Genomic DNA, 27,770 nt, shown 5'->3' with positions numbered 1-27,770 from the left:
GTTCCAGGGAATGAGAAGTGAAACAGTTTTTTAAATTACTTTATTTTTTGAATAGGTAATATATACACATGGTATGAAATCCATAAGGTACAAAAAGGGAAACAACTGTCCAGTTCCTTGTTACCTGATTCTTGGGTATTTTTCTAGAGATAGTCTAAGCAGACAAAGACATAGAGGCAGACATGGTCTTTTTTAAATTTCACCCAGAAAGTAGAATACTAAACACATTGCACTTCACTTTGGTTGTTTTTTCCCCCTAAATCCATCCCATGTCCATGCATATAGAGCTGTTTTGTTCTTTTTAATGACTATATAGTATTCCACTGTTTGGATGGACTGATAGTTTAACATCATGAGAGACCTCATTCATACAAAAGACTGCATGAACCACTTATGTACAGTTTAAAAAATAATTATAAAGTGAACACTTATGTAACCACCAACCAGGTCAAAAAATAAAACGTTGCCAGCACTACAGAAGTATCCCCCAAATCCCTTCCCTCTCTCTAGAAGTAACACTATCTTAACTTTTTCAGTAATTATGTCCTCATTTTCTTTATAGTTTTCCAACTTATGTAAACACCTCTAACAATATAGTTTAGTTTTTACCTTAACAGATTTTAATCTTTATACAAAGAGAATCATAGTGTAAATGTTCTTTTGTATCCCACTTCTTCTTTCTCACTATGTTGTTGCATGTAGTCACGGTCTGTTTTCATTGCTGTATAGTATTCCATTGTTTAAAAAATTACTTAACCAGTCTCTTACTGATGGACATTCAGGTTGTTTCCAGTCTTTTGCTATTACAAATAATACTGCAATAGATAAAATTTGTTAACTTACACATATGCAAGTGTAGGTCTAGGATAAATTCCCCAAAGTTGAAATACTGGGTCAAAAAGCAGTGGTTTTGTGTTTTTTTTTTTTTCCAGGGACACTAGAGGGGAGTGTCCACTGGAATAGTTGGGGGAAGATTTGAGTTAAAGGTCGTTTGCTGGGCTGGATGGACTGTAGTGCTGGCTCCAGGTGGCAGTTCTCATGCTTTCACGTTTGCTTGCTTCTAGAAAACATCCTGCAACAGTAAAGAACAAAATATATTTTTCCACCTTAAATGAAAACTATGTAGGAGAAAGTCCTACTTCTGCAGAAGTAAATGTTCAAAGGGAAAGAAAGTAAAATGCTATAAATTCTTTCTCTATATTTAATTTTCCAAGTCTAATTTTGACTATTAAGAGAGTGATAGTGAAAAGAAAATCACCACAACCAAATGCAGGCTGAGTCAAAAACCTTGTGCACCTCCCTGTAGACACTAATGAATAGGATCAGAAGTTACCTAAAATAGAAATAAAAAATTCTTCAATTATAAGTAATATGGAGAATGGCGGATGAATTGGGAGATTGGGATTGACATATATACACCAATATGTGTAAAATAGATAACTAATAAGAACGTGCTGTATAAAAAATAAATAAATAAAATTCAAAAAAAGCACAAATACACAGAGGAAAAAAAAAAGAAAATGGCATAGCTTTCGATCTTAACTCATTGGGAAAGAGACCAGATAATTATTTAGATGCTCTAATGTAGGTGCAGGAAACTTTTCTAATTTTAAAATTTTTATTTTTTTATTGAAGTATACACAGAATTTTTAAAATTATTTATTCATTTATTTGGCTGAGCCGGGTCACAGAAATTTTTGACTCACCTCTTTTAATGTCAAAGGAGACATAGTTTTAAAAATTGAGGTATAAATGGCATATAATACTGTATTAGTTTTGTGTACTGCATTTTTAAAATTTTATTTATTTTTGGCTGCACTGGGTCTTCATTGCTGCACTCAGGCTTTCTCTAGTTTCGGCGAGCAGGGGCTACTCTTCGTTCCGGTGCACGGGCTTCTCATGGCGGTGGCTTCTCCTGTTGCCAAGCACGGGCTCTAGGCGCACGGGTTTCAGTAGTTGTGGCTCACAGGTTCAGTAGTTGTGGCGCATCGGCTTAGCTGCTCCGCGGCATGTGGGATCTTCCCGGACCAGGGCTCAAACCCATGTCCCCCGCATTGACAGGCGGATTCTTAACCACTGCGCCACCAGGGAAGTCCTGTACGGCATTTGAAACTTTGAAGTAGATAGGTAGATAAATATAGAGATATTGTCACGTTGCCCTGGATAAAAGTTGTATCGACTTTACCCTCCTACCAGCAGCACATGACAGTGTTGTTCCCCACTCCACTGGACGAGTGGGTGACCATGTAGGGCTGGCCCTGCAGAGTGACAGGGAGGTCAGGCAGGCCTGGGTGGTGGAGCACCAGGTGCCCTTTGCCCCCACTGGGCTGGGTGGCTGATGGGGTAGGCTGGGTGCTATTGCAGTCACAGGGTAGATGGGCAACAGGAAACATGGGCACTGTGTCCTCGAAGCTGTGTCCACCTGGGGGACATGACCCCTCCACACACAGACCCCTCAACCTCAGCCCAAAGAGCTCTAAGAGGAGGGAACAGCATTCCCCTCACCCCCGCTTCCTAGCCACCGGTCCCCATGGGGCTTGACGGGACGTGTGGGAAAACTCAGGCCTCAGAGCACGAGCTGGGCAAGTTGACCAAAAAAAGCTGAGCCCGTGTACAGAAATGGCCGTCTTGCAACTTCCTCTCACAGTTGAGACACTGGGAGAGGCTCCTTGGGCCCCTCCGAGCTCCTCGAGCTCTGGTCAGAGCGCTGGGCTGGCTCTTTAGTGCATTAGGACATCCAACAAATATTTGCTCAGGGCCTCTACGGGCCAGGTGACAAAACAGGCAAAAATCTCTGTCCTCCTGGGGCTTGTTCTGGAGCAGGGAAGGCAGGGGATATGCAGAGTAGGTGAGAAGGCGGCAAACGCTATACGAAAGAGGATGAGCCAGCTGGGGAAGGGGGGGCCGTGTGCAGAGTGAAGAGGGCAGGAAGGGCAGGAAGGGGACACCTGAACAAACCCTGGGAACAAGTGAAGGAGCCAGCCAAGCAGACACCTGGGAGAAGAGCTCCAGGCAGGGGAACCAGCAAGGGGCCAGTGTGAAAAGAGCCAGTGGTAGGAGGTGAGGGAGGTGAGGGTCTGGTCAGGTAGGGCGCTGGGGGACGTTGTGTGTTGTGTGGAATTTGGTTTTGATTCCGGGAAAACAGGACCACCACTGCAGAGTTCATTTTCTTATTCAGATCTGAAGTTGGGGCCGTTATCATTCCTGTGGTACAGTTAAGGAAACCGAGGATCGGAAGGGGCCCATGATTCAGCCAATCGAGGGACAGGCGAGGCTTAAACCAGGTCTGCTGGAGACCCCGGTGGTATCCACCGCAGGCTCTCACCAAGTGCCGCGAGCCAGGACGAGGCAAGGCGAAAGGCCCAGCATCGGCTGAGGTGATGCAGTCAACCAGCATTAACTCACCCCACCTCCCATGACCCTGTGAATTTACCATCAGTGCCATTTTAATGGCAAAGGTCACGTGGCTCAGCTGGAGAGGGGGCTGCCCAAGGACACACACAGCTGGCCAGGGGGTGGGAGGTAACTGCCACTCTGAGTGGCCCTGGGACATGGGCTTCCGCTGCTGCCTCTATCTCGAGTTTCTCCCATGGGTGTTTCCCCACCTAAAAATTGCCCTTGGCCCTGGCTTGTACACAGGCTGAAGTTCAAAGCTCTGAGGCCTGTGCTGGAGCCCCCAGCACCCAGGAGTCCGGCCAGCATTTCCACCCTCCGCCACCCCAAGTGGACCAGCCCCACCCCCACCCCCAGCCAGAAGACACTAGTCAACATTCCCAGAACCTCTTTCTCAATGTCTCACGGCCTTTGCTCACAGTCCCACCCGCTCCCACACCCTAAGACCTCCCTCCATTTTTGACGGCTCGCCTCCTCCAGGCTGTCTCCCCAGATCCTCCCTTCCCTGTTCACCTCCACCTCTCCCCAGCCTTGCTGAGTCCCTCCTTGCACTCTGCGCCAGCTCCTGCCCCCCACTCCCCAGCCCCAGTGGCCAGTAGGCACAGATTTCCAGAACGGCCTGACCTCCTGCGTGCCCTGAATCCCATTGCTGCCCCCCCGCCACCAGACCCTTGTCTCCTGCTGACCAGACCTGCAGACGGGGAGCTCACCTCCCGGCCACATCACTCAGCCTCCGGCACCTCAAACCCACCGCCACCCACAGCGACTTCCTCCTGCTCACCACGGGCATCACCCCCCCCACTGCCGGTTCACTCACTGAGGACAGGAGCCACTTTCCCCCTCCAGGCCCCCTCTTCTGTGAAGCCCCTGACACCGTCCTCTTCTATCTAGGTACCCCTGGATCCTTCCTTACGATTGGCTGTGTGACCTCTGGGCAAGCTCCTTCCCCTCCCCGAAGCTCAGATGCCTCAGTTCTGTAGAGGGGCCAAAGAGACCCAGACCGCAGCATTGTACAGAAGGCAGAAAGAGACAATCTGTGTCAGTCTTCCCTTTGTATACAGTAGGGTTTCAGTTAGTCCACGTTTCCCTCGTCGGCCTCCACAAATGCTTACTGAGCCTTGTGGAGTTTAGGAGTATGGCTCCAGAGACCTTGACTCGGATCCTACCCCCCTGCCCTTTGTTTGCTGCGTGGCTGAGGGCAAGTCACTTCTCAGAGCCTCGGTGTCCTCATCTGTAAAATGGGGGCAATAACAGGATGCACCTCACCGGGCCGTGAGAATTAGAGGAGCCCACACGTGAGATGTTCGTGTGTGACGTGCACACCCAGCATTCCTCGGGAGGAGGAAGGCTCGACCCTGTCCCCGAGAGCTCAGGAGCTCTGCAGCCCTCAGCTCCTTGGAGCTCCTGCCTCCTGGCCTCTCCAAAGCCTCCTCGGAAAAACTGAGAAATGTGAGGAGTCGAGAAGCTGGCGGAGGAGAGCCTTGAGACAGCAGCATCTCGCCCTCCTTTGCTCTGCCCATACTTCTCTCCTTCTCCCTGCCTGAGCAACCAGCTCTCGGGAGGGGAAAGCCAGCCAGAGAAAGGGGGCCCAGGTCTGGAGTAGGGACCTTGTGATAGGATGAGGGGGCCTTTTCAAAGAAGGAAAAGTAATCATTATTGAGCTCCCATCATGGGCCCAGCACACTGGATCTTTACAACAAAGCTATGGGACAGGAATCACCTCAATTTTATAGATGAGAAATGGGGCTCAGAGCATATACTTAAACTGCTCCAGGTCACAAAGCAGAAAGGGCCAAAATCAGGGTTGGACCAGGCTTATCTTACTCCAAAGCCTGTGCTCTCAGCCCAAAGCTGCCCCAGCGTGTGTGCCAGGAGCAGGGGTCTCTGTGCATAGGATGGGAGTGGGAGGGCCCTGAGGGGGCCGGTGAGTGAGGGGCTGACTTGATTTCCAGGTTGTGGAGGCCAAGATTAGTTTGAAGCTGCCTAGGGGTCCCGGGTGGGTGTGAGGGGCAGCCCAAGGTGCAGAAGTAGGAGGCGTGGACCCGGAAGGAGTCCTGAGTGAGCCTGAGTGAATCAGAAGCTCCACAGGCTGAGATGGAAATTCCCTGTGTATGGCGTGTGGTCACCCAGAAAAGGGAAACGGTGCTTTTCGGAGCAGAGGACGGTGGGGGCTTGAGCCTGGGAGCAGATGCCTGCCTGGGTGGGGCTGGTGAGGGCATAGTGACTGAGGAGGCCTCAGTCACAGCGTGTGCCGTGGTCTCGGGCCCAGCGTCCTCCGGGTGTGCTCACGTCCTGCGTGGGAAGAGGGAGGTGGGGAGCCATCAGGCCAGGCCAGGCCTGGTCATGCTGTGGTGTGTCCATGGGTCCTGACAGATGGATAGGAGTTTACCGGGCCCAGAGGGAAGAAGGGCACTTGACTCGGACCGTGGTAACTACCAGAGCCAAGGCACAGGGGTGTGACTTAGCATGGAGAGCCAGTCCCCCGGCTTTTGTTGGGGAACTCTTTCCTATCCCACCCCAATGGCACCCTCCTCACCCCAGGAAGCACTCATCACTTGTTCTTGGTGTCTCACAGCTGCAGCTTCCCTCTTGGAGTACTCAGGATCTTGTAACTCATCTGCCTTCTCCACAAGACTGTGAACAGGGGCCATACCCTAGTTCTAGAGATTGCACCCAGCCTAGGGCTGGCATCGAGTAGGTGCTCTGTGTTTGTGGAATGACAATTCATAGAAGAGGATTCTGAGGCTCAGAGAAGTTAGGTGAAAGGCAGCCAGCTGACTGTGGCTGAGGGGGGCTAGGGCTGTGCCTCAGCTGGGACTTAGTGGGAGGCAAGGAATGGGGCAGGGAAGGCGGCACTGGGCACTGACGAACCCCATCTGGTAACTCTGCTGTCCAAGGCCTGCTTCCCCCTCAAGCTTCGGGCCAGCCCCGCTCCTGCCTTGTCACAGTGCTGGGAAACTCCTGTCCTCCCGGGCAGGAGATTGAGGGACAAGATGGAGCAAGGGGCAGTCAGACGGAGACAGAAGGGGACTGGATGTCAGGAAATCTTGAATCTCGGTCCAGACACTTTCTAGCTGTGTAGCCTGGGACACGTGACTTCCCCTGTGAGCCCATGTCCATTTATGATGGAGATAATGGGACAGGCTTGTTCGGGGGACAGAAAGAACTGACATCCTCTGCACCATCGTGAGGGAGTTCGTCTATTATTAGAAGTGAGTATTACTTATGTTGTCTGTTGTCTCTCCCTGGAACAGGCCCCTGCTACGGCACCATCCTGCCTGCCACTTCCTAAGCAGCGTGTGCCGTGGTCTCGGGCCCAGCGTCCGTCTGTCCCAGCTCAATTCTGACCTGCACAAGGGCCTGTGACCCACGCCAGCCGGAAGAGTGGGCCGAAACCGAACTCAAAGAGAGTGATGGCTGGAGCCTCCTGCCCAGAAACATGCCCCCTTAAGGCCCCAGGTGCCCCAAGTTCCACCACAGCTCCCCAGATTACTTGGCGCCCCCTTGAAGGTCAAGGTCCCCTGGAGAAGCTACCCTCAGGCAGGGCCGGGCAGCGTCACGGTGGCCACTGGTGCTGGAGCTTTTCCAGCCATGAAGGGGAACTGAGAACTGTGGGAATGTGCTTTGGGCAGGCCATGGTGGGCTGGGCCCGGGTGGGAGGAGGCTGCTACTAGGAGCCCAGACTGATGGGGTCTTGGGGGTGAGTAGTAGAAGGGGATCCCCCCCAGGCAAGTGGCCATGGGGCCGGGGGTCACCATGAAGTACTGGCACGTTGTCCAGAAAGACCTGGCTGGGCAGTGGGAGGTCGGGGAGCTGTGTGGGGAAGGAAAGAGGAAGCCATGAGGAGGGGGGATGGGCCTGCCGGGGATGGAGCAGGACTGGGGGCTGGGGGCCTGGAGCCACTTTGGCCGCAGCCGCTTCACTTCTCCCGGTTTCGGTTTGTAACTAGCTGGCCCTGGGCAGGCGGGCTGGGCCCTGCCCCTTCCGTGGCCCGTGTCCAGGGCGGTCCAGGTCTGAGCAGCTGCAGACACCCCAACCCTGGATTTGAGGACCCCTGCAGGCAACAAGGCTGGCCCAGCCTTTGGCCTGGGCAGGCAGGTTCTGGTGGGCCTGGGCAGCCCCAACCTGTGGTCACTGAGGTAATGCAGCTGGGACAGAACTTGATGACTTGGCCACATTGGGCTTATTTATAACTGGGCCTCCGTGGGCAGAAGCAGCTGCTGAGCCGCCAACTCAGCACTTAGGCTGACCCAAGGCACCAAGGCAGGGGACAGGATGGTGGGGGCCAGGCTGGCCTGATGGCCCCTCAGGCTGGGCCTCAGGGTCTCGGGCTCCTCAAGGCCTCCTTGGCTGGAACCAGCCCTTGGCTGTCCATGATGGGAAGGCCTAGAGATTTAGGAGGGGCCACTTGTGAAGTGGGCACCTCAGAACCTCCTGGGCCAAGCGTGTGGCTGAACTGGGTCCGTGGACTGGTCAGTCCCCAGCGGGCTCAGGCCTTGGCCTTCCTGCAAAGAAACTCTTCTTCCAGAGGTCAGATGCTGTCCACAAACTCAACAAGAAGCCAAGTCATCTCCCCTCCCCTTCTTGCAATAGCAGCTTAAAAACAAAACAAAACATGTTCGGGAACAGGGCAATGCCAAATCCTAAGGCCTGGCCCTGATGGTGGAACTCCAGGCACCTGACACCTGGAGAAAGGTTCAGATCCCTCCTGAGGCCCTTGCACCACAACACATGGGCACCCATCTCCTTGGTGAATGGCTGGGAAGGGCTGGCCCTGCCCCCCACCCCCCTTGCCTTTCTTCTGAGGAAGAATGTGAGGGGGTATCAGACACTTTCCTAACGTTTTCAGGAATAAAGAGGATCCTAAAATCTTTCTCCTGCTTTGAATCCTTCCAGATCAACCTTGTCGCCTACCACTCTCCGTCTGTCCCATCAACACCCCATCTCCCAAACCCAGTCCCGGCCTTCCCACCTCCATGCCTTCTTCTAAGTCTGGTTCCCCCACCTGGCGTGCCTTTCCCTCTCCCCAGTCTCTCCAAGCCCCTCTCTGTCAAGACCTATGCCAAGCCCCCCTCTGGGGGTCCCAGCCTCAGTGCTCACCCTGCCCCCAAAGCTGAGGCTGTTGGGATGGAAAAATCAAGGGAGGTCAGAACTGGGGCAGGAATGGGTGAGGGATTTTAGATGATGGGTGCCATGATCACCACAAAAAAGAGGAAATCAAGGCCTGGATCAGGTCAGGGATGGCCAAAGGCACTCAGTGAGCAAAGGACAGAGCTGAGACCAGAGCTCCCACCCTTGGACCTCTGACCTCCTGGACCACCTGCTCAGCCTTGAGTGATAGCCCTGCCTGGCCCCTTCCTCTTGGCGGAAGCTGTTGGGGACAGGAAGGATGGGGGCCTGCAGTGGGGGGTTAACTCGGGCCATCCACTGCCCTGGGTCAGGGCCTGGGGTGATGGGCCCACTTAGGCCCCTCTGGGCAGGGTCGGGGCGCCCGACCTGGAGCCACCCGGGCTGCAGCTGCCCCTGTTTCCACATCGGCAGTAGCAAGTCCGGCGCCTGAGAAAACAGGAAGCGCCCAGTCACCACAGGAAGCATGTGTGTGCAGCCTCCCCACCCCCGGCCATTGCAAAACGCCAACAGCCCCGTTACCACAGGCGCTGCACAGCAGCGGCCAGGAACGCTCTGGCCGCCAGGTCCGCCAAGGGGCCGGACAGACAGACTCCAGCCCTCACCTGCCTGGACTAGGCCACGGGGTGAGGTCCAGCGGTGGTCTTGAGGAGCCCCAGGTCTGGGCACGGGGGCCTCAAGCCTTCCTTTGGGTTGTCAGCCCCATCCCCAGATGCACCTGGGCCAGGCCTGCCCTGGCCACCATTAAATCCGAAGATGGCGTCAGGGGCTGCAGAGAAGCCATTTCTCTGACCTGGTGGGTAGCGTTCGAGGACTCTGTGCGCAGCCCTCAGACCTGCCAGGACTTGAGAGGCCATTGGCCCAGAGCCTGCCACCTCCACAACCCCAGGGAGCTGTCTGCTGTCAAGTCCACACCTGCCACAGCCTCTGCCCGGCCCCAGACCTTCCCAACCGAGACTGTGCCGGCCCCTGCGGTCCTGCCCAGGCTAGCCTTTGGGGGGTCGGGGCCCCTCCTCGTCCCACCCTGCCTGCCCTGACTCACCTCTCACTTCTGGGCCCCCCAGGCTCAACCTTTGGAAGGAGATGGGAGTCCAACAAGGCCAAGGCCCCATGACTGGGAGGCCTGTGCTCCTCCAGCCCCGGGGACAGCAAGGAAAAGAGAAGAGAGTAGAGCATTTCATGGCTATAATAAATCAAAGGGGGAAGTCGGAGCAGGAGAAATAAGAAACTTCCCTACCCTGGGCACAGGGACCTGCCAGGCGGCAGCCCCCGGCACCCCATGGCCTTCCCTCCTCCCTCCTGCATCCCTGGCTGGGGCCCAGATCTGGTGCCCTCTCCCCAGGCTGAGGCACCCCACCTGCCCAGAGATCCCCGTGGGCATCCAACAGCCCTTCTCATTGTGCATCCTGGAGGTCCAGCATCTCTCAGCTCTGCACCTCCATTTCTTCCAAATGGGCATGGAACTTCCCCAAGTCGAGTACTCCTCTGGGGAGGTGAAGGGTCAGACTGGCCAGCAGAGAGGGCTGAAGACGGGTAGTGTCCCTCCGGACAAGGACCCTCAGGGCATGAAGAGGGGGGTGAGACATTCTGAGAACACCCAGTGGGAGAGTTGGACTGGGATGGACAAACCTCTGTGAGAGGAGATGGCAGAGCCAAAGCAAGAGGCAGGAGCGTGGAGCAGAGGTGGGGAAGGCCCTAGACCGAAAACAGGCAGGGCCTTGACCTCAACTCTGTCCCTGCACTTTCGCAAACCAAACCAGAGGCCCAGGGTATGGGGTCCACGGTGCAGGCAACAGATACACACAGCCAGTGGAGGCACCATGTCTTCCTGGAGTGTCCACTCAGATAGAGACTGAGAGTGGAAACTTATTTTAAGAAAAGGGGAGGGGGAAGCCCACATATTTAAAAGGGTACAAATCTGTATGAATTTTTAAGATAAAAAGAAGGAATTTCATAAAAATTTTGGCTAGCTTTGGCCCCATTATGAGTCATGCCTCCAGATTCCCAGCTGCTGGGGAGACACAGGATGCCTCTACTTGAACCCTCCCGAGATGGCGTGCTTGCTCCCTTACTCCAGGGCTCTCTGCTCTCACCGTGAGCAAATCCTCCTGGGCCCCTGTCCCGGGTCTCCTGGTGATGTCTCCTGCACAGCTGCCAGCCTAGAGCTTGGGGCTCCTGGGAAACAGCGGCAGGGTCTGGGATCCCTTTGAGCCTCTGAGATCACGCTGCTTCACTCACAACCTTGTCAGGCAGATGAGATAAGAAAGTGGCTGTGACTGTTGGAGTCCAGGCTGCAGAGCCAGACAGATTGGGGAGCCTGCAGTGTGTGACCCTGGGCAAGTGATCTCACCTCTCTGAGCCTCGGTTTCCCCATGTGGGAAATGCCTAGTTTGAAAGTCTGCAATGAGGGACAAAGGAGGTCATGGAACGGGGCCTCGGGGTGATTGTGTGGCCGGCATCACACAGCGACCGCCACTCCAGTCTCCTCCCAGAAGCCCCCACTTCCTCCCTCCTTTCCCTTTCACCTGCTTGAGAACCTTTGCTCCCTGCTCTTCTCTGCACCCCCAGAGCCCCTGACCTCACTCTGACCTGTCCTGATCTGGGAGAGTACCGGCGCTGGGGTTCCCAGCCCAACCCCAAGGCACTCCATCTGTGAGACGGAGACCTTAGAAGCCCAAACTCCTGCCCTGGCAGGACTCCCCACTTCTGCTTGCATACTTCCTGCCCTCCCAAGACACCCTCTTCCATCCTCAGACCGCCTGTTTTAACAACTAGTAACATTTACTAGGCACTCTACGTACGCAACATATTGTAATCCTCGCAGCTGCAGGTATTCTTATCCCCATTTCACAGACGAGGAAACCGAGGCTCAGAGGGGAGGAGTGACTGGTGTGGGGTCAGCTGGCTAGAGAGGGGCAGCTCTGAGCTGAGAACTCAGTTCTCTTGTCCACCAACCCAGGAGAAATCCTACGCAAACCATGAGGCAAAGCAGCGCCTCTTTGTTTGGAAGAAGACTTTGAGTCCTTTGGGATGCCACTGCTGCCCAGGCTCATGGTCATGGCCTATTCCCAGCTCCCCTGCCCTGTCTCCATCACCAGAGTCTCCTGCTTCTCCTGGTCCAGGTTGTAGGATGCCAGAGTTAGAAAAATTCCAGCCTCAGGTGCCCATGAGAGCAAAGAGATGATAAAATCCAGAAAGGTGAGCAACCTCCTGACTCAAATGCTGCCCTTGGCTCCCTGCCCTGGACATGCACACCTAGGAGTGGCACTTAACTCCCGGGGGAGACAGGCCCCAGGGGGCAGTGTTCCCTGATGGTTAGAACCAGGGCATTGCTGCCAGACATTCATGGGTTTAAATCTCAACTTTGCCATCAAGAGACCACCCCCTGGGTAAGTGACTTAATCCTAATATGGAGAGAAAGATGCCTCTCCTGACCTGGAGATTTCACAGAAGGGAAATTTGCTTCTAAACGCCAAGCTTCGTCATGCATGGCCTCATTTAAGCCTCATTACAGCGCTGACAAGTAGGTACTATTATTACTCCCATTTTACAGATGAAGACACCCAAATGAAGGAGTCTTCCCAAGGTCACATGGCCTTGCAGTGGCTTAAACCTCAGTCCCATGTGACTCCAAGTCAGATGCACTTACACTGCCTCGGGCAGGTTCCCCCTTCCTTTTTTCCTAGGAATTTTCCCTACCACTGCCAGCCCACAGGGTCAGAGGCCCTGAGTGGCAAGTAAACTTTGACTGGCTGGTGCTCAAGGGCTTGGCCCTGCCCAGCGGTGGCGCAGTCCCAAAATGCCTGACTGCTCTTGCTGTTGGGTTGGGCTGGCCAGAGGGCTGCCTAGGCATATGCAAGGGGTTGGGCCCAGCTGCAGTGCGGACTCCTCCAGGCCCCTGCTGTACTATCTTGAACCTACCCTGCAACTGTGTTGGTGTCTGACCGTCTCCTGGAGGAGGGGTGTAAGCCCTTCCAGGGGGCCTGCAGGGTGAGGCCGGGAAACCAAGAAGTTGGACTTGCGCTTCTCACTTACTTGGGCTTCTTCCAAGGCCCTGGGAGAGGCCTCAGCAAATTTGTAGTTGTGATTTTGTAATCTTTTTCTTAAAGAGGGCCCCCAGATTGTGGAGTTCCATTCCCCTCCCCACTTGCTTCCTGCTGGCTGGCTCTATGACTTAAGGCAAGTCCCCCAATTTCCCATCTATACAACGGGGATGAAGCCTGGAGAGTCAGCGGGTACAGCAGGGGCAATGCGAGGAACTCAGGGTACCCATCCTTTACAAAAGGCCCAAATCTACAGAGGGATTTCACCAGCCTGCACCTGTTCCATCCCTAACGGCCCTGGGGGGTAACTGGAGACTCCTACCCCCATGTTCCAGCTGCGATGACTGAGGTTTGGAACGGAACGAGCAGGCCGGAGCACCATCTCTCACTGCTCTCTGGGATCAACGCCCAGGATGCCGAGCCCCGGGTTGCAGGGAGGGGGCCGCTGCGCCGACCGTGGCTCGGGGAGCTGGGACCAGAGGGTGCGGGGGCGGGCTCGGCGGAGGCAGCGTCCCGCACAGTCTCACCGCAGGACCGACCTCGGCCCTTATCTGCTCGGGCAGCTTCCGCCCCCCCATCCCAGCCCCCGCCGCAGGCCTGGCCCCCGCCTCCGCCTCCGGAGGGGCCGGCCCGGAGCGCCCCTCCCCCGAGGCCGCCCGCCCCCAGGGAGCGCCCGAGCTGCCGCGGGCTGCTGCCCAGCGGAGCAGAGAGGCGCCCGGCCCCCAGGTGAGGAGCCGGAAGTGATAAATAACTCCTGGGGGGGGGGCACTATCGCAGCGAGGCCCTCCCTGCTGCGGCGTGCCCACCCCAAGCAGACCAGACAGGGGCTTCCCATCCAGGCCGCCTCAGCCAAATCTGGGAGGGAGACGAGGGTCCCTTAAAGCCCCAAGGAACAGGAGGAGCGGTGGGGTTGCTCTGCACGGCGTTCTGAGGGGCGCGACACCCCCCATCCACACACACGCGCACTAGCGTCCCAGGCCCAAGCGTGGGAGGGAAGAGAGAAGTGGAGACACCTTTGAGAAAGTGAAATGCAAGCCACAAACTGGAGGAGATGTGAGACGTCTGACGTCTGCCACGTACAACCCGCAATGGATAAACATCAAAAACACATAAAGGACTCTTGGAAATCCATGGGAAAAAACAGAAAACAAGTAATCCAACAGAAAAATAGATGAAAGACGTGAACAGGCCTTTTTACAGAAGAAGAAAACACAGTTGTCCAATGAACGCGTAAGGGATGCACAAGCTCATTGGTGATAAGGGAAATGCAAATGAAGGCCCCAATAAGATGCTATTTTATACCGTCTGACGGGCAAAAATGAACGAGTCTGACAGCACCAAGTGCTGGAGAAGAGGTGGCGCCACGGAATCTCCAGTGTGTTGTTAGTCAGAGTGCAACTCCCTACAGCCTCTGGGGAAAACAATCTGGCCTTATCTTATAAGCAGATCCCCCTCTAGGCTTAAAATCAAGAGAAACTTGGGCATGTGCTCCGAGACAGAAACGAGAACATTCAAAGCTGCACTGTTCTGAACAGCAAAAATCTAGAGAATAACCCAATTGCCCACGGACAAGAGAATGGGGAAATAAATTACAGAGGATTCACTCACACAGTGGCACATCGTTCAGTAGTGCAAGCAAATGAACCAGTTTCACCCCGTATCATGAATGAACCTTAGTACCCGTATCGTTGAGTGAAAAAGCCAGTCCCAGAAGACAGATACTTCCTATGAAGTTCAAAACCAAGCCAAACCATACCTCTATAAAAAACATTGTTGGTTCCTTCCTTTTCATACTTTTGTTATTAGGAGCTGACATGATTACCCACCTAAAAGACTCAAGAGTAATACTGAGAAATGATTAGAACCAGTAAGAAAATGTAGTTGGCTTACCAGGTATCAAAGGGATACATAAAAATAATTTGCCTTCCTGTGCACTACATTTAAACCGTAATGGGAAATATGTTCTTTTAAATACCCACAAAATGTAAAATACCTAAAAGTAAACTTATTAAGAGTTATGCAGGACCTATATGAGAACAATTGTAAACATCACTGAATAACGTAAAAGAAAACCTTAAAAGAGCTTTTTTCCTTATTTAAAAAGAAAGGCCAAACTGGACAGAATATTGTCTGTTATGTTTCTTAGGGGAAAAAAAGGACTGTTAACACTCTGATTCTCCCAAGAAGGAAGCAGTGAGATGGGATGGGGAAGGGGTAACAAGTAAGCAAATCTATGAATAAACATAAATTAAATAAAGCCCTGCGAAGGCTCAGATTACTGTGCACGGCGCACAGGAATTTCACCCCACTTTGTGCTCCTGAGACAGGAGAGGGGAAAGGGAGATATTAAATTCATTTGGACAGACTTCTATTCAGGGTATAGGCAAGAGCTTGTCTTTCTTTCCAGAAGCCCACAGCGGGAATGGGGGTTGGGAGGGTGAAGAAGTCCCATTGTGTTCAGGGTACAGGGCTCAGGGCTCCAAAGACACGATACTGAGGGCCTGGACAGACCCAGAAGGCTTCAGAGAGGGAGCGGCCTTGTAAACGGGCAGGATTTCAATCGACAGAGAGAGACGGCGGAAGGGGACGAACAGGTCAGGCCTGCCAGGGGTAGGGTGGGAGTTACAAAGGGGGTTGTAAAGACAGGCTGGACAGAAAGCAGTGAGGCTGGGCTGCCCAAGGAAGAGTTGCTGAGGGTGGGGGAAAGGGGCTGCTGTGGAGTCACGGGGGCATCATCAGGCCAGGGCTGGAAATTCAGGGGAGAAAGCACCCCAGGAACTCACGAGGGAGCTAAGGCTGCCCTGAGAAGAACAAGTTGAGGGAGCGTTAGGGTCAGGGGTTCCAGAGGGGCAGATCCAGTTTGGAGAGGCAGAGCTGGAGGCCACAGTAAAAGCAGCAGGGCCCTGGGTGGGCACTCAGCTCTGCCTCACCTCCTCAGGGCGACCTTGGGCACCCTGAGCCTCAGATGCCCTTCTACAAGTCTACCTGCAGACCCCCACAGAAAGCCCTGAGAAGATGAAGGCCTGCTTTCTCACAGAAGGCCATACTCTGGAAGCAGAAGTAATGTGCCCATCCCAGAGCCTCTAGCCCTTGACCGCCAGAGGAGGGGGAGGGTTGTCAGAGCATTGGCAATGCCAACGCCAGGCTGTGCTGGTCTCACAGCCGTCGCCTGGTCAGTAGGCCCAGAAGCAGTCCCACCTTCTAGAAATAGGGGGCTGAGACCTGGTTGCTGAGAAAGGCCAGATCAGAGAAATTGGTCTGCAGCCCCTCCAATCCCAGACGCCTCCCAACCACGCAGAGCCAAGCAGTGTCCAGGCTCACCCTGCCCTGCTGTGGTTTGTCTGCCCGGTGCCACGACCCAGGAAGACCCTGAGGCCTTCAAACTAGTTGATAAATGTGTTGGAAAACATTCATCTGTGCTCAGCGAGGAGTGGAGAGGGGTGGCCCCCACCCTGTGTCTTTATCTGTTCTTTTCATTACTGTAATACTTTATACACGTGTCCACACATGTAAATAATAATAACATCTAATCCTTAAGTAGAACTTCCCATGTGCCAGGCATTGTTCTAAGTGTTTTCTGTGTTCATTCAACTTACACAACTACTTGATATAGCAATCCATTTTACAGATGAGGAAACTGAGGCATAGGGAGTTAATTAATATATATATCATATATTTAATTTACATATGATATATATAAAAGCTTTTACAACTTTTTTTACATAATTGCATAAATTATGATCATATACATGTTTTAACATGTTTTTACAAATTTTCCTTTTATATTTTTTTCTCCCCCCACCATGGAATCCATGTTACCATGCTGACGTGAGATCTTCTATATTTTTTATTTACTCACAATTATAAATGGACTTATATATGCTAATACCTATAATCACATGTACCTATACAAGTTTCCTTTTTTTTATTATTTTAAACTAGTGGGTTATAGTAAAAAAAATTTCTGCATCTCTCTTTTCTCACTCGTCCATATTTGGAAGCCCCTGGCAGATCTAATTCACTGGTTTTCTTTGTTTGTTTTTTCCTCCAGAACTCTTCTTTTTATTTATTTATTTACCTATTTATTTATTTATTTATGGCTGCGTTGAGTCTTCGTTGTTGTGCATGGGCTTTCTCTAGTTGCGGTGAGCGGGGGCTACTCTTCGTTGCGGTGTGCAGGCTTCTCACTTCGGTGGCTTCTCTTGTAGAGCACAGGCTCTAGGTGTGCAGGCTTCAGTAGTTGTGGTGCATGGGCTCAGTAATTGTGGCACGCAGGGCCTTAGAGCACACAGGCTTCAGTAGTTGCAGCACACGGGCTCAGTAGTTGTGGCGCACGGGCTTAAGTTGCTCCGCAGCACGTGGGGTCTTCCCGGACCAGGGCTCGAACCCGCGTTCCCTGAATTGGCAGGTGGATTCTTAACCACTGCGCCACCAGGGAAGCCCCTAATTCGCTGTTTTTAACGGCCACACACTAGTCCACCCATTGTCTTTCTACTTGGCCCTCCCGGCTCATGGTCATCCTCTAGAGTCCCATCCCCACCCCCCAATACATTAGGGAGTCTGATGGTGGAAATTCCAGGCCAGGTGAGAGGAAAGGGCAGTGAGAAGGCAGCAAGTGGTGTTTCTAGCTGGGTCTTGCCCATCCCCTTGCTGGTGGCCAGCAGCCCTCAGCTCCTAGAGGCAGGAATGCTGACTGTGTTATTGTGAAATCATTTGTATATTGTGAAGTGCTTTGCATATGATGGAGTGATTTGCATATATGGGGGGGGGCGCACCTTAGAGATCCCTGAGCAGCATCCCTGAGTGTCTTCCTCCCTTTGCAAAGTAACCAGCACAGGGCTTCCACTTCAGAACTCAGGGAGCAGAACAGGAGGGCGTCCCTGTAGACCTATGGGCCTGGCGGGTGAGGCAGACACGGGGCTTTCAGAGGAAAGCTGATCCCGCCTGGTAGGAGTTGGGGGTCTAGGAAGGGCAGATGTTGGAGTGTGAGGTGGAATCGGGCAACTGGTGCAGCCTGTGAGAGCCCTGTGCCCTCAGAGCCCCTGGTAAGGGAGAGTGACACAGGACGGACGAAGGAATTACCGCATGAGGCAGATGAAGGTCAGAGGCTGGGAGACTCCCACCCTGTCACAATCTCTGCCCCAGTGAGTACCCAAGTGCCCCTTGCTGAGTATTATATGGTCCTGGCTGAGAAGAATGCAAAGTGTAAATGCCAAGGCAGATTCCCATGACCCTATAAGTGAGAGGTGCTATCACATGCTCTGGGTTCAAGGACACCCAGGTTTGAATCGTGCTTCTGCCATCTGTGCTACTGTGTGACCGTGGGCTAACAGTATCCATCTCAAAGGGACAGACTGAGGATTCAGGGAGACAATACACGCAGAGTGAATGGCACGTCGTAGGTGTTCAGTAAATTGCAGTTATAATAATGCTATTGTTTGCTGCCCCAGTCTGAGGTGAGGGAAGCACAGAGCCTTTGCTCCCCCAGGTTTGGGGTTACCAGCAGCAGTGTCAGGCCACCGTGCACTGGACTCCAAAGGGTTACAAGCCCTGGAGACAAAGGCCTGAGGTTCCCAGTGAAAAACCAAAGCATAAAAATAATTCGATGAGTAAGAATAAAATTCCCTCTTCTGAGGTTCCCGGGGCTAGGCCCCTCCCTGCGGCAGGCACTTCCCCTTTCCCTTGCTCATGGAGGAGCCAGGCCGGGCTGACTCAGAGCAGGAGCGCCGCAGCCATCCTCCTACCCAGACCCCGTCCCGGGACGGCGCAGTCTGGCAGCAAAGCGCGCCCCCGTGCGGCCGCGGCTGGGACTGCCTCCCGAGAGAGGAAGCGGCGGGCAGACCCGCAAGCGCGGCCACCCAACTGCTCGCGGTCACCGCGGGGCCGCCGTCTCCGCCCTGCGCAGCCGGACTGTGCTGGGTGCCCGCGGGGCCCCCACTTCCGCCCGACCCTCCCCGCCGTCCCGGGCCCGCCCGAGCGGAAGTGCGCCAGCCTCCCGGGTCCCCCATGGCCTCGAGGCGGAAGCGCTCTCCCACCGCCGCTCCCCACGACCCCGCGGCGTTCGGTGCGTCGGGTTCCGGACGGGTCCCGTGTGACGTGGCCGCACGCTGGGGGCGGCTCCGGGCCGGGGGCCGGGCTGCCAGGCCGGGCGGGGCAGAGCCGGGGCGGGGCGCTGTGCCGCAGCTGGATGGCCGGGGCCGTCCGGAGCGCCTCCGCCGCCGTCGCCGCCTCACGGTGAGTGACCGCCGCACCCCCAGGGCCAGAGCCCCTGACGAGACGGACTCTGCCGATCCCCTTGCCCCCGACCCGGCCTGTCCAGATCAGACCTGGGCCTCTCGCCCAGAGCCCGGGAGTTAAACTTCCTTGGGCTCTTCTCCCCTGTCTCCCCACGCGTCGCTCCCCATCTCTCCCTCTCTCTCCGCCTCCGCATCCGTCTCTGGCTCTCTCACTCTTGGCTCTCCCGCTCTTGCTTCTGCTTTCCCTCTGCTCTCCGACTCTCTCGGTACCCCCTCTCCTGTCCCAAACTTGTCCCCTCCCCTCTCCTGTCCTCAAACTTGTCCCCTGACCCGCCTCTGCCTCCAAGTCCGGCCTGGCGCAGTCCTGCCTTTGGTCCCCAGTGGAGCCCAGAGGGTTTCATCAGGGTCCCGTTAAGGCCTGGAGGTCCTAGACCCGAGCATCTTTTCCAGCTGCTTTCCCTCCCTCCCACCTCCATCAGCAGATGAGGAAACTGAGGCAAGGACATCACTGGCTCAAGGTCACAGCCAGCATGAGGGAGGGCAGACCACATTTAAACCTCATGCCTGAGTTTCCAGGTTGAACTTCCGTCTTGGTTGACTCACATCCAGATCCTGTGATCCGCCTGCTGGGTACACTCTTGCTGCCTGGTGCTCCTGGGCTCCCGCAACATAAGGAGGGTTCTCTGTGCCTCCTCCGTGCCAGGCACGCTCACCTAATTAGCAAGCTCATCTCATTTTCACCACTGTGTGAGGGAGGCAATACTCATCTCCCTGCTACAGACGAGGAGACTGAGGCTCAGAGAAGGGCTCTAGGGACTTGTCCGCAGTCAAGCAGCTGTAAATGCAGAGCACAAAGTCAAGGGCGGGTCTTCAAAGCCTGTGCTCTGCACATCTGTGAGGCAGCTCCTAGCTGAAGAATCCTCTCTTCGTTCCCACCTCCTGGCTGTCTCCGTGCCCCAGCGATATTGGACTCATTTCCTAGGAAAAAGCCCTGATGGTCTTGAACTAGCTCAGCTGCTTGGTTTCCCCACCTGCACCTCCTAACATTGCCCCATCAAGCTAGACTGTGCTGGCCGCCATCCCTGGGGGTGTCCTCACTGGGGCGCATCCTGGCAGCGAAGCCTCCCCTGGCAGCCAGACACCCAGCTGGGCCGGGCCTACCGGTGTCTGAGGGGAACCCAGCCAGCGCCTCACCCTGTCATTAAGGAAAGTTTAGCCTCAGGCGGACAGGCTGACACACAGCCTGGAACTGGCTCCCAAGGAAAAAATGTGTGCTCCTTGGGGGTGGGGTGTGGCGGAGCAGAGCCCTTTTGCTCTGTGCACCCATCATTGGGATCCTCAGAGGCCCTGGGGGAGGCAAGCAGGAGGGCAGGTGCCGTGGCCACTGGGAGTGGGGGGAGGGTTAAGATGCCACGTTTCCTAAGCAGGTGTGCGGCCAAGGGTGGCAGCACACGTAAGTGGCCTTTGTGTTTTTCAGCACGTGGCATGCCTGGATGTCCCTGCCCTGGTTGTGGCATGGCGGGACAGAGGCTCCTCTTCCTCGCTGCTCTTGCCCTGGAGCTCCTGGGAGGGGCTGGGGGTTCCCAGCAGGCCTTCCGGAGCCGGGGGGTGGCAGCGGCCTGTCGCCTGGACAATAAGGAAAGCGAGTCCTGGGGGGCCCTGCTGAGTGGCGAGCGGCTGGACACGTGGATCTGCTCCCTCCTGGGCTCACTCATGGTGGGGCTCAGCGGGGTCTTCCCGTTGCTCGTCATTCCCTTGGAGATGGGGACCACGCTGCGCTCAGAAGGTGAGTGACCCTCCTCTGGCACCGAGGGGCAGCCGATGGCGCGGGAAACATGCTGCTGCTCTTCCTGGGAGAGCCGGGTCTCTGGTCCCGAGTGGCAGTGTGTCTGTGGTGGAGGGTGGGGACCCAGCACAATTCCTCACCTTGGTCCAGTGAGCCAGGGTGCGCCGTGCTCATTTGTTCATTTGTTTGTGCATCTGTTTATTCTGAAAGATGAAAGTCAGCAAACATTCACTGGGAAGCAAGAAACAAGGCTGCAAATCGGATGCTGGGCTGCCTGGGTTCAAATCTTGGCTCTGCCACTTACCAGTTGGGTGGTATTGGGCAAGTTCCTTAACTTCTCTCTGCCTTAAGCTCCCAACCTTAAACATGAGGATAATAATAGTATCTACCTCATAGGTGTTATTGTGACGATTAAATGAACTAACGTCGGCATAGCACTTAGGAGACGGCCCCGGTGCAGGGACGGGGCTCCATGTTCGCGAGCCAGTGCTGGGCATCGCGCTGCCTCTCGCTTCAGTCCCTGCTCACGGTGCAAGAGGGCGCTCAGACCCAGAGCCCCTGGGGCGGCCTCACCCAAGAACACGCGAGAGGCTGGTAGCTGGCCTGCCTCTGGAGAGGGGGGCTGGGAGGTGGGTGCAGGCCTGGCAAAGGCTCTTCCTTGGCTGCGCACGTGTCCATAGGTGACATGCTATAATGAAAGCTAAAGAAGATCAGATGGGGAGCTGCTAAAAACGCAGGTGCCTGTCACCCCCACCCAAGAGTATGACATAGTAGGTCTGGAGCAGGCCCCGGGAATCTTTGAAATGAGGGTCCCCCAGGGGCTCGTACTGCCTGCCAGGCTCCAGGAACTGTTCATTCAACAGATGGTTATGAACGCAACTGTGCCAGGCACTGGGCTGAGGGCTGGTGCCCCAGCTGTGAACAGGGCCCTCTTCTGCTGTCTTGGCCTGTGTATCAGTTCAGCCCCTCTCATAGCATCCCTGAGAGGTCCACCTAGGGAGGACTTGGATTATTAGCTCTATTTTACAAATGGGGAAGCACAGGCACAGAGAAGTTCTTGGAGGAGCCCAAGGGCACACAGCCTGGAAGCAGCAGCTTCCCCCTGGGACCCCACCCCACCACCAAGCTGCCTCTTCCTTCTGGGCCTCAGTTTGTCTATCAAACCAAAGGCCCCCTCAGGGCACTTCTAACTCTGGATGTTGCACGTCTGCACAAGTCCTCAAATCTCTGCCACTTTTCTGAGAGTAACAGTGGCTGAGAAGAGAAACATTCCCACTTCATAAGCACTTGCTATATGTATTGTTGTTTAATTCAGGGGTCCCCGACCCCCGGGCCGCACAGCAGGTGAGCGGTGGGCGAGCGAGCGAAGCTTCATCTGCCGCTCCCCCTCGCTCGCATTACCACCCCCGTCCGTGGGAAAACCGTTTTCCACGAAACCGGTCCCTGTTGCCAAAAAGGTTGGGGACCGCTGGTTTAATTCACACAAGATCCCTGTCAGATAGATACAATTGTCCCCAGTTTACAGATGATGAAATTGAGTCCCAGAAGTAATCTGCCCAAGGTTACCAGCTGGTGGGTTGGGGAGCTGGGACCTGTCAGGCTCTGAAGCCCAGTCTCTTAACCCTGAAGCAGTAGTGGCTCCACAGTCGGCCCGCAGGTCGTGGTGTATTCCTGCTGGGCACCAGCCCTTACTGGGACTGAAGGGTTGGGGACCCAGGAAGGCCAGCAGCCCATGTGCAGCCTTCTGGAGACTTGCAGTCCGGTTGGGACCACACTAGGAGCCCAGTGAGCTGGGTGGGGCAGAGGTCAGGCCAGGGGCTCTGGTGCCCCAGCCCCCAGGTCCCACATCTCTGCCTTGTAGCTGGGGCCCGGCGCCTGAAGCAGCTGCTCAGCTTCGCCTTGGGGGGACTCCTGGGCAATGTGTTTCTCCACCTGCTGCCCGAGGCGTGGGCCTACACGTACAGTGCCAGCCCTGGTGAGTGAGACCACAGGCCGGGGGCAGGAGGGTGGCAGGCGATAGGTGGGAACTGGTGCCCATGCCCAGGGATGGCCTAGGCCCTGCCTGCTCTGCAGAATGACTGTGAGGGGGTTCTGGACGTCTGGCAGGGAACTTGTCCTGGTCCCAGTGCCCTGGTCCCTATGGGAGTTCCTGGGGCCCAACTGCCCCACCAGCCAGTCCTGGCACCCTGCCCCTGTCACTGCCCTGGACTAGGTCCCATCCCAAGGAGCCCCCTTCTATGCCCTGGCTTGGCCTGGTGTGTCAGTGCTGCCCCCTGCAGGTGGTGAGGGGCAGAGCCTGCAGCAGCAACAGCAACTGGGACTGTGGGTCATTGCTGGCTTCCTGACCTTCCTGGCGCTGGAGAAGATGTTCTTGGACAGCAAGGAGGAGGAGACTAGCCAGGTGAGCCCAAAACCCCAGAGGCTACACAGGTCAGCCTCTGCTCTGTGGTGGTGCCAGGGCCTGGAGGCCCAAGTTCTGAGTCAAGCCCTGAAAAGAGGGTCTCTTGGCCCTTTCCTGGGAGCTCTGGGAGGCTGGGCCAGCTTGTTTGGAAGGATCTGGGCATCAGCCCCTGCCGTGGCTTGTTCTCATAGACTAAGAGTGGGAGCAGTGCGGGAGGCAGAGGGTCTGCTGGGTTTGGGGGCACCCGGCTGACTGAGCAGCAGAGTCCAGCCAGGTAAAAGGGGTGTTCCCTTTTTATCTGTTCTCCATCTTTCACTCCCTTTCTGTCCACCCTGGCCGAGTGGGGGGCATCTAATGTCACGTCTCCCTCCTTCTCCTGGCCCTAGGCCCCCAGCAAAGACCCTGCAGCTGCGGCCGCGCTCAGTGGAGGCCACCATCTGGCCCAGCCAGCTGCAGGGCCCGGCCTGAGCGCCGTGGTCCGGAACATCAAAGTGAGTGGCCCGCCCAGGGCCCCCTCCTCCTGCAGCCGCCCCACCCCAAGTGGCCGGCCCAACTCAGCCCTGCCTGCCCGGCACAACCCAGCTTTCTCTCCCCTCACCCAGGTCAGTGGCTATCTCAACCTGCTGGCCAACACCATAGACAACTTCACCCACGGGCTGGCTGTGGCTGCCAGCTTCCTTGTGAGCAAGAAGGTGAGTGGGGCTGGGGCAGTGGGACCCAGGCTCTTTGCTGGGAAGGGTGGTGCCTGCGTTAACCAGTGGGCTCTGCCTCCAGAATAGGTCCCCAGGCATCTCCTTGCTCCCTCCATCACAGCACCCTCATCTACGCCTCCCTGCTGCTCTCCTGGACACGGCCTCCTTCTGTCTCCACCACCGACTGGTCTGTTCTTGCTGCGAACACTCCTTGTTGGGATCACAGGCTTCTGCCAGGCTGCTATGCTTGGCCCCTGCCTGCTTCTAGATGCTTCTCCCCCCCCCCACCTCCTCCTCCCTCTGCCCTCTGCGCTTTGGCCCCAGGGTCTGCCTACTCTTGAACTGGCCAACCTCTGTCCCCTCTGGTAGCCTCCAACTCACTGTTGCCTCTGCTTAGAATGTTCTTTCTTCCACTCTTTGAACTGCTAGCTCCTCATCCTTCAGGCTTCAGCTTAAAGTGCACGTTCTCAAGGAGGCCTTTGCTGACCCCTCATCTCAGGCCCATCATGTCCCACGGCACCCAGTCCATCCTTTCCCCATAGCACCTGTCATGGTGTGTAATCACATGGTTCTTTGTCTGTTTACTCAATCCTTGCCTCTCCACTCCAGGCTGTTAGCTTCTTGGGGGCAGGTTCCTTGTCTGTTTTATTCGCTGCGATATTTCTAGCAGCCAGATGGTACCCAGCCAGGGCACCCAGAGCAGAGTAAATGTTTGTAGAATGAGCGGACAAGTGGGTGCCCTAGCCCTCGGCACAGACCCCACAGACTCCTCCCCTCCCTGCAGATCGGGCTCCTGACCACCATGGCCATCCTCCTGCATGAGATCCCCCATGAGGTGAGTGCCAGAGGGTTCCCGTGATCGGCCATGTGGGCGTGGAGCTGGGGGCAGGGATTCGGGGTGGGACTACCCAGCAGTGGTGGGCTTGGGCGGCTGGACCACAGAGGCCTGGAGCTGCTCAGCTACTAGGCTGCAGCCACCGTTTCAGCTGTGCTCCAGCATCCTCGGGACGGGGGGCCCAGCCGAGGGGATGCGGGCTGGGGCACGGGGTGGTCCCAGCTACAGGGCGGGTGCAGGGGGCTCGTTGTGTGTGTCCGTGCCTGAGATGCTCAGGGGATCTGGCCCCACTGGGGCCCAGAGTGATCGTCTGGACCTCCCCTCAGGTGAGCGACTTTGCCATCCTGCTCCGGGCCGGCTTTGACCGATGGAGCGCAGCCAAGCTGCAGCTCTCGACGGCCTTGGGGGGCCTGCTGGGTGCCTGCTTCGCCATCTGTACTCAGTCCCCCAAGGGAGTAGGTACGGGCGTGGTGGGTGGTGGCGGTCAGCAGAGGGGCCCCAGCCAAAGGGCACAGCTGCCCTGACCCTGGTGTCCAGGCCAGATTCTGCCCCCCATCCACCCCGCGGGAGGGAGTGTAGTACACATGGCTCCCCTGGACTCCCAGCCAGTCAGGGCTTCTCCTGCTGCAGAGGAGACCGTGGCCTGGATCCTGCCCTTCACCTCTGGCGGCTTTCTCTACATCGCCCTGGTGAACGTGCTGCCCGACCTCTTGGAGGAAGATGACCCATGGTGAGCTACCCACTGGCACTGCCATTCGCAGGGCCTCTGTCCCCGGCGTCTCGGCCGGCGCCACCCCCTGAGCCCCTGCCCCTCTCCCCACAGGCGCTCTCTGCAGCAAGTGCTTCTGCTCTGCACGGGCATTGTGGTGATGGTGCTGTTCTCGGTCTTCGTCGAGTAACTGTCCCTGACGCCCCACCCCCTGCACAGCAATAATAGACTCAGATCAACTCTGTGACCGTGTGTGTGTGGGGGGGGGCAGAGAGCGAGCGAGTCCTCCTAACTGACAAGAGGACGGGGTGTGTGTGTGGTGTGCATGTGACCGTGTGCAAGACCGACACTGTGATCCCTTGTGTGCTGGGCCCAGGGCCCGATGCCCATGCCTGCCCCCAGCCACACTGCGGTCTTCTCTCCTTGGCCCCCCGTCACCTTGCACCCCCTGGAGTCGGCAGTGAGGAACAGGAACACTGGTCCCAAGCAGAGGCCTCTGCCCACCAGGACGCCAGGAGGAGTGGGAGCAGCCCAAGGAGCCCAGGGCTGCAGGGAGCCCCAGAGCTGTCTCCTGCTGGGGCCTCATGGGTCCCTGGCCTGAGGGAGTGAACCTCTGCACATGCACGCAGCCCTGGGCAGCCAGGAACCGAGGCTGGGGTGCCTCCTCTCTGCTGTGTCCAGTGTTCTGGCCCTTCCTTCACCAGCTCCAAGGCCAAAGAAAGGAGAGGCAGGTGCTCGTGTAGCCCCCAGCGCCACTCAGCACTGACAGTCCTACCCCTCCCAGCATGGAGCCGGGAGATGCTTTCTAAGACCTTTTCCCCGCGGCTGCTTGCCCTGGCCCAGCTTCTGTTCCCCCAGGGAATGCTCCCTGGCAACGCCCGCGGCTCTGCCACCTCCAGCTGCCAAACAGCAGCCAGCAGGGCAGCGAGCAGCCCCGGGCCAGAGGCTTCCCAGTCGGCTCAGGGGTGCTCGTGCCAGCACAGGGTCCAGGCAGACACTCGGAGGGCAGGAAGAGGGAGCAGTGGCTGCCACCACCCCGCCCGCCCCCGGCGCGGGCCCCTTTTCCTGTCCCGCTGTGGGCGGGGCTCGGCGGGGGTGGCGAGGGCTGCACACTGTCAGCACTCAGGAATGTGCTCTGGGGATGCTGAAGCCATAATCCCCAGCTATTTCCCTTGGCTGACGCCCAGGTACTCAGCTGGCCCACTCCACAGCCAGGCTCCAGCCCTGCTACTTGACCGTGGGCGTCTTGAGAAGTAGCCATCGAGAGGGTCTGAATGGTTTTACAGCAGCTTTGCTGTGGTTCCATTTGTATCTGTAAATACCTGTTCCATAGATGAGATGCAAATAAATACACACAAACCGGCTGCCTCTGTTCTGCGTCCCAGAGCCCATGGTCAAGCAGGGCTCTTCCGGCCACCCCGTGCTCCGGCCAGTTTGGCTGCTCTGCGGGCCCAGCTCCCGCAGGCCGCCCAGCTGGTCTCCATCATCATCCCCGCCCTCTGGGCCTCCTGCTTCGTCTCTGAGCTGTTACTTTTGGGGTGCTTCTCACAACAGGGTATACATTTCATGTTTCCCTGGTTTATTTTGTTGTTAGCTTTTTATGCCACTAAAACAAGCCTGGCTCTAGGCCATTATAGCCCGCGTCACCCCCAAGGGTGGTGTCCTCATAGACCTACGAACCAAGGGCTTTTTCCTGGCCTGCCCCCTGAGTAATTTTAACCGCGGAAGGGAGCTCCATCCACAAAGTCATCTCCAGGTTTGGCCTCTATGAAATAAGTTATTTTTCATTAAAAAGAAAGAAAAAGAAAAAATGAGATCTTTATTCTAAACCATACCCCTCACCGCCAGTGAATATGCTGAGAATGAAGACAGCATCAGGCCCAGGGGGAGCTGCTTCCCCAGTGCTGCTAGGAGAGAGCAGAAGGGGGAAGTGGAGTCCCACTTCCTCTCCTACCTTCAGCAGGCTGTTGGCGGACAGCGTGTCTGCGCCACATCACGGAGGCTGTGAAGCCCAGATGGGCTGTATCCTCAGCTGGGAGTGCCTGACTCAGTATTTTCAGCAAAAAGGGCTCTGCTTCACCTGATTGTGACATGCCCAGGACCTGGTGGCCTGACAGAAGCGAGGAAGGAACCCAGGGCTGTCCTGGCAGTCCCTGCCTCCCCTGAGCAGGCCCTGGGGCTCCTCGTGTGTTGGGTGACAGTTGCACGTGCAGTCATGGCACTCTGCCCGCTGAAGGAGGCAGTGGGGCCCCATTTATAAATGAGGACCCCAAGGTCAGGGGTGAGGGTGGTGCTCGCAGCTTCACGCAGGTGGGCGCGGGGGGTCGGGGTGAGAGATGCAGGTGCGGGGGCAGCTAAGCCCAGGACAGGGCCAGAACAAGAGCACTTCCGAGGCTGTGCTGGGGCTTCTCCGGGGGATGGGAAGTCAGTGGGATCACCAAGGAGAGCGCAATGGGGGTGCACCCTGACACTCAGGATGGCGGCTTGGAGGCGGTGGGACTAGAGAGAGGGGAACTCCAGACAGGCCGGCAGTCAGTAGCTCTGTGAC

General features: G+C 56.1%; 1 protein-coding gene and 1 long non-coding RNA gene across 10 annotated transcripts; one reads left to right on the top strand and one right to left on the bottom strand.

Moving 5' to 3' along the window:
* Positions 1–908: 908 nt before the first annotated feature.
* On the bottom strand, positions 909–9,698 carry LOC115857467 (uncharacterized). Its single transcript, XR_004041258.2, has 3 exons — positions 9,563–9,698; positions 1,707–2,112; positions 909–1,072 (listed from the first exon to the last, which is right to left on the bottom strand). It is a non-coding gene; the product is annotated as an uncharacterized lncRNA (long non-coding RNA).
* Positions 9,699–18,427: 8,729 nt separating this feature from the next.
* SLC39A13 (solute carrier family 39 member 13) lies at positions 18,428–27,010 on the top strand. Of its 9 annotated transcripts, none has more exons than XM_060304402.1 (11): positions 18,430–18,797; positions 20,277–20,585; positions 22,447–22,560; positions 22,865–22,986; positions 23,373–23,477; positions 23,589–23,678; positions 23,761–23,865; positions 24,463–24,513; positions 24,840–24,972; positions 25,144–25,243; positions 25,337–27,010. In XM_060304402.1, the coding sequence occupies exons 2-11, from the start codon at positions 20,285–20,287 to the stop codon at positions 25,410–25,412; spliced, it is 1,197 nt and encodes a 398-aa protein (XP_060160385.1). In that variant the 5' UTR covers positions 18,430–18,797; positions 20,277–20,284; the 3' UTR covers positions 25,413–27,010. The 9 variants fall into 9 exon arrangements, with proteins under 9 accessions (XP_060160388.1, XP_060160389.1, XP_060160385.1 ...); XM_060304403.1 differs by having other exon boundaries at positions 18,431–18,797; positions 23,800–23,865; XM_060304405.2 differs by lacking the exon at positions 23,373–23,477 and having other exon boundaries at positions 18,428–18,797.
* The last annotated feature ends 760 nt before the right edge of the window (positions 27,011–27,770 follow it).

This window comes from Globicephala melas, chromosome 8 (genome assembly GCF_963455315.2).
Source record: "Globicephala melas chromosome 8, mGloMel1.2, whole genome shotgun sequence".
Lineage (NCBI taxonomy): Eukaryota > Metazoa > Chordata > Mammalia > Artiodactyla > Delphinidae > Globicephala > Globicephala melas.
Note: the sequence above shows the minus strand (reverse complement) of the source record. Positions and strands in the feature narration are given on the sequence as shown.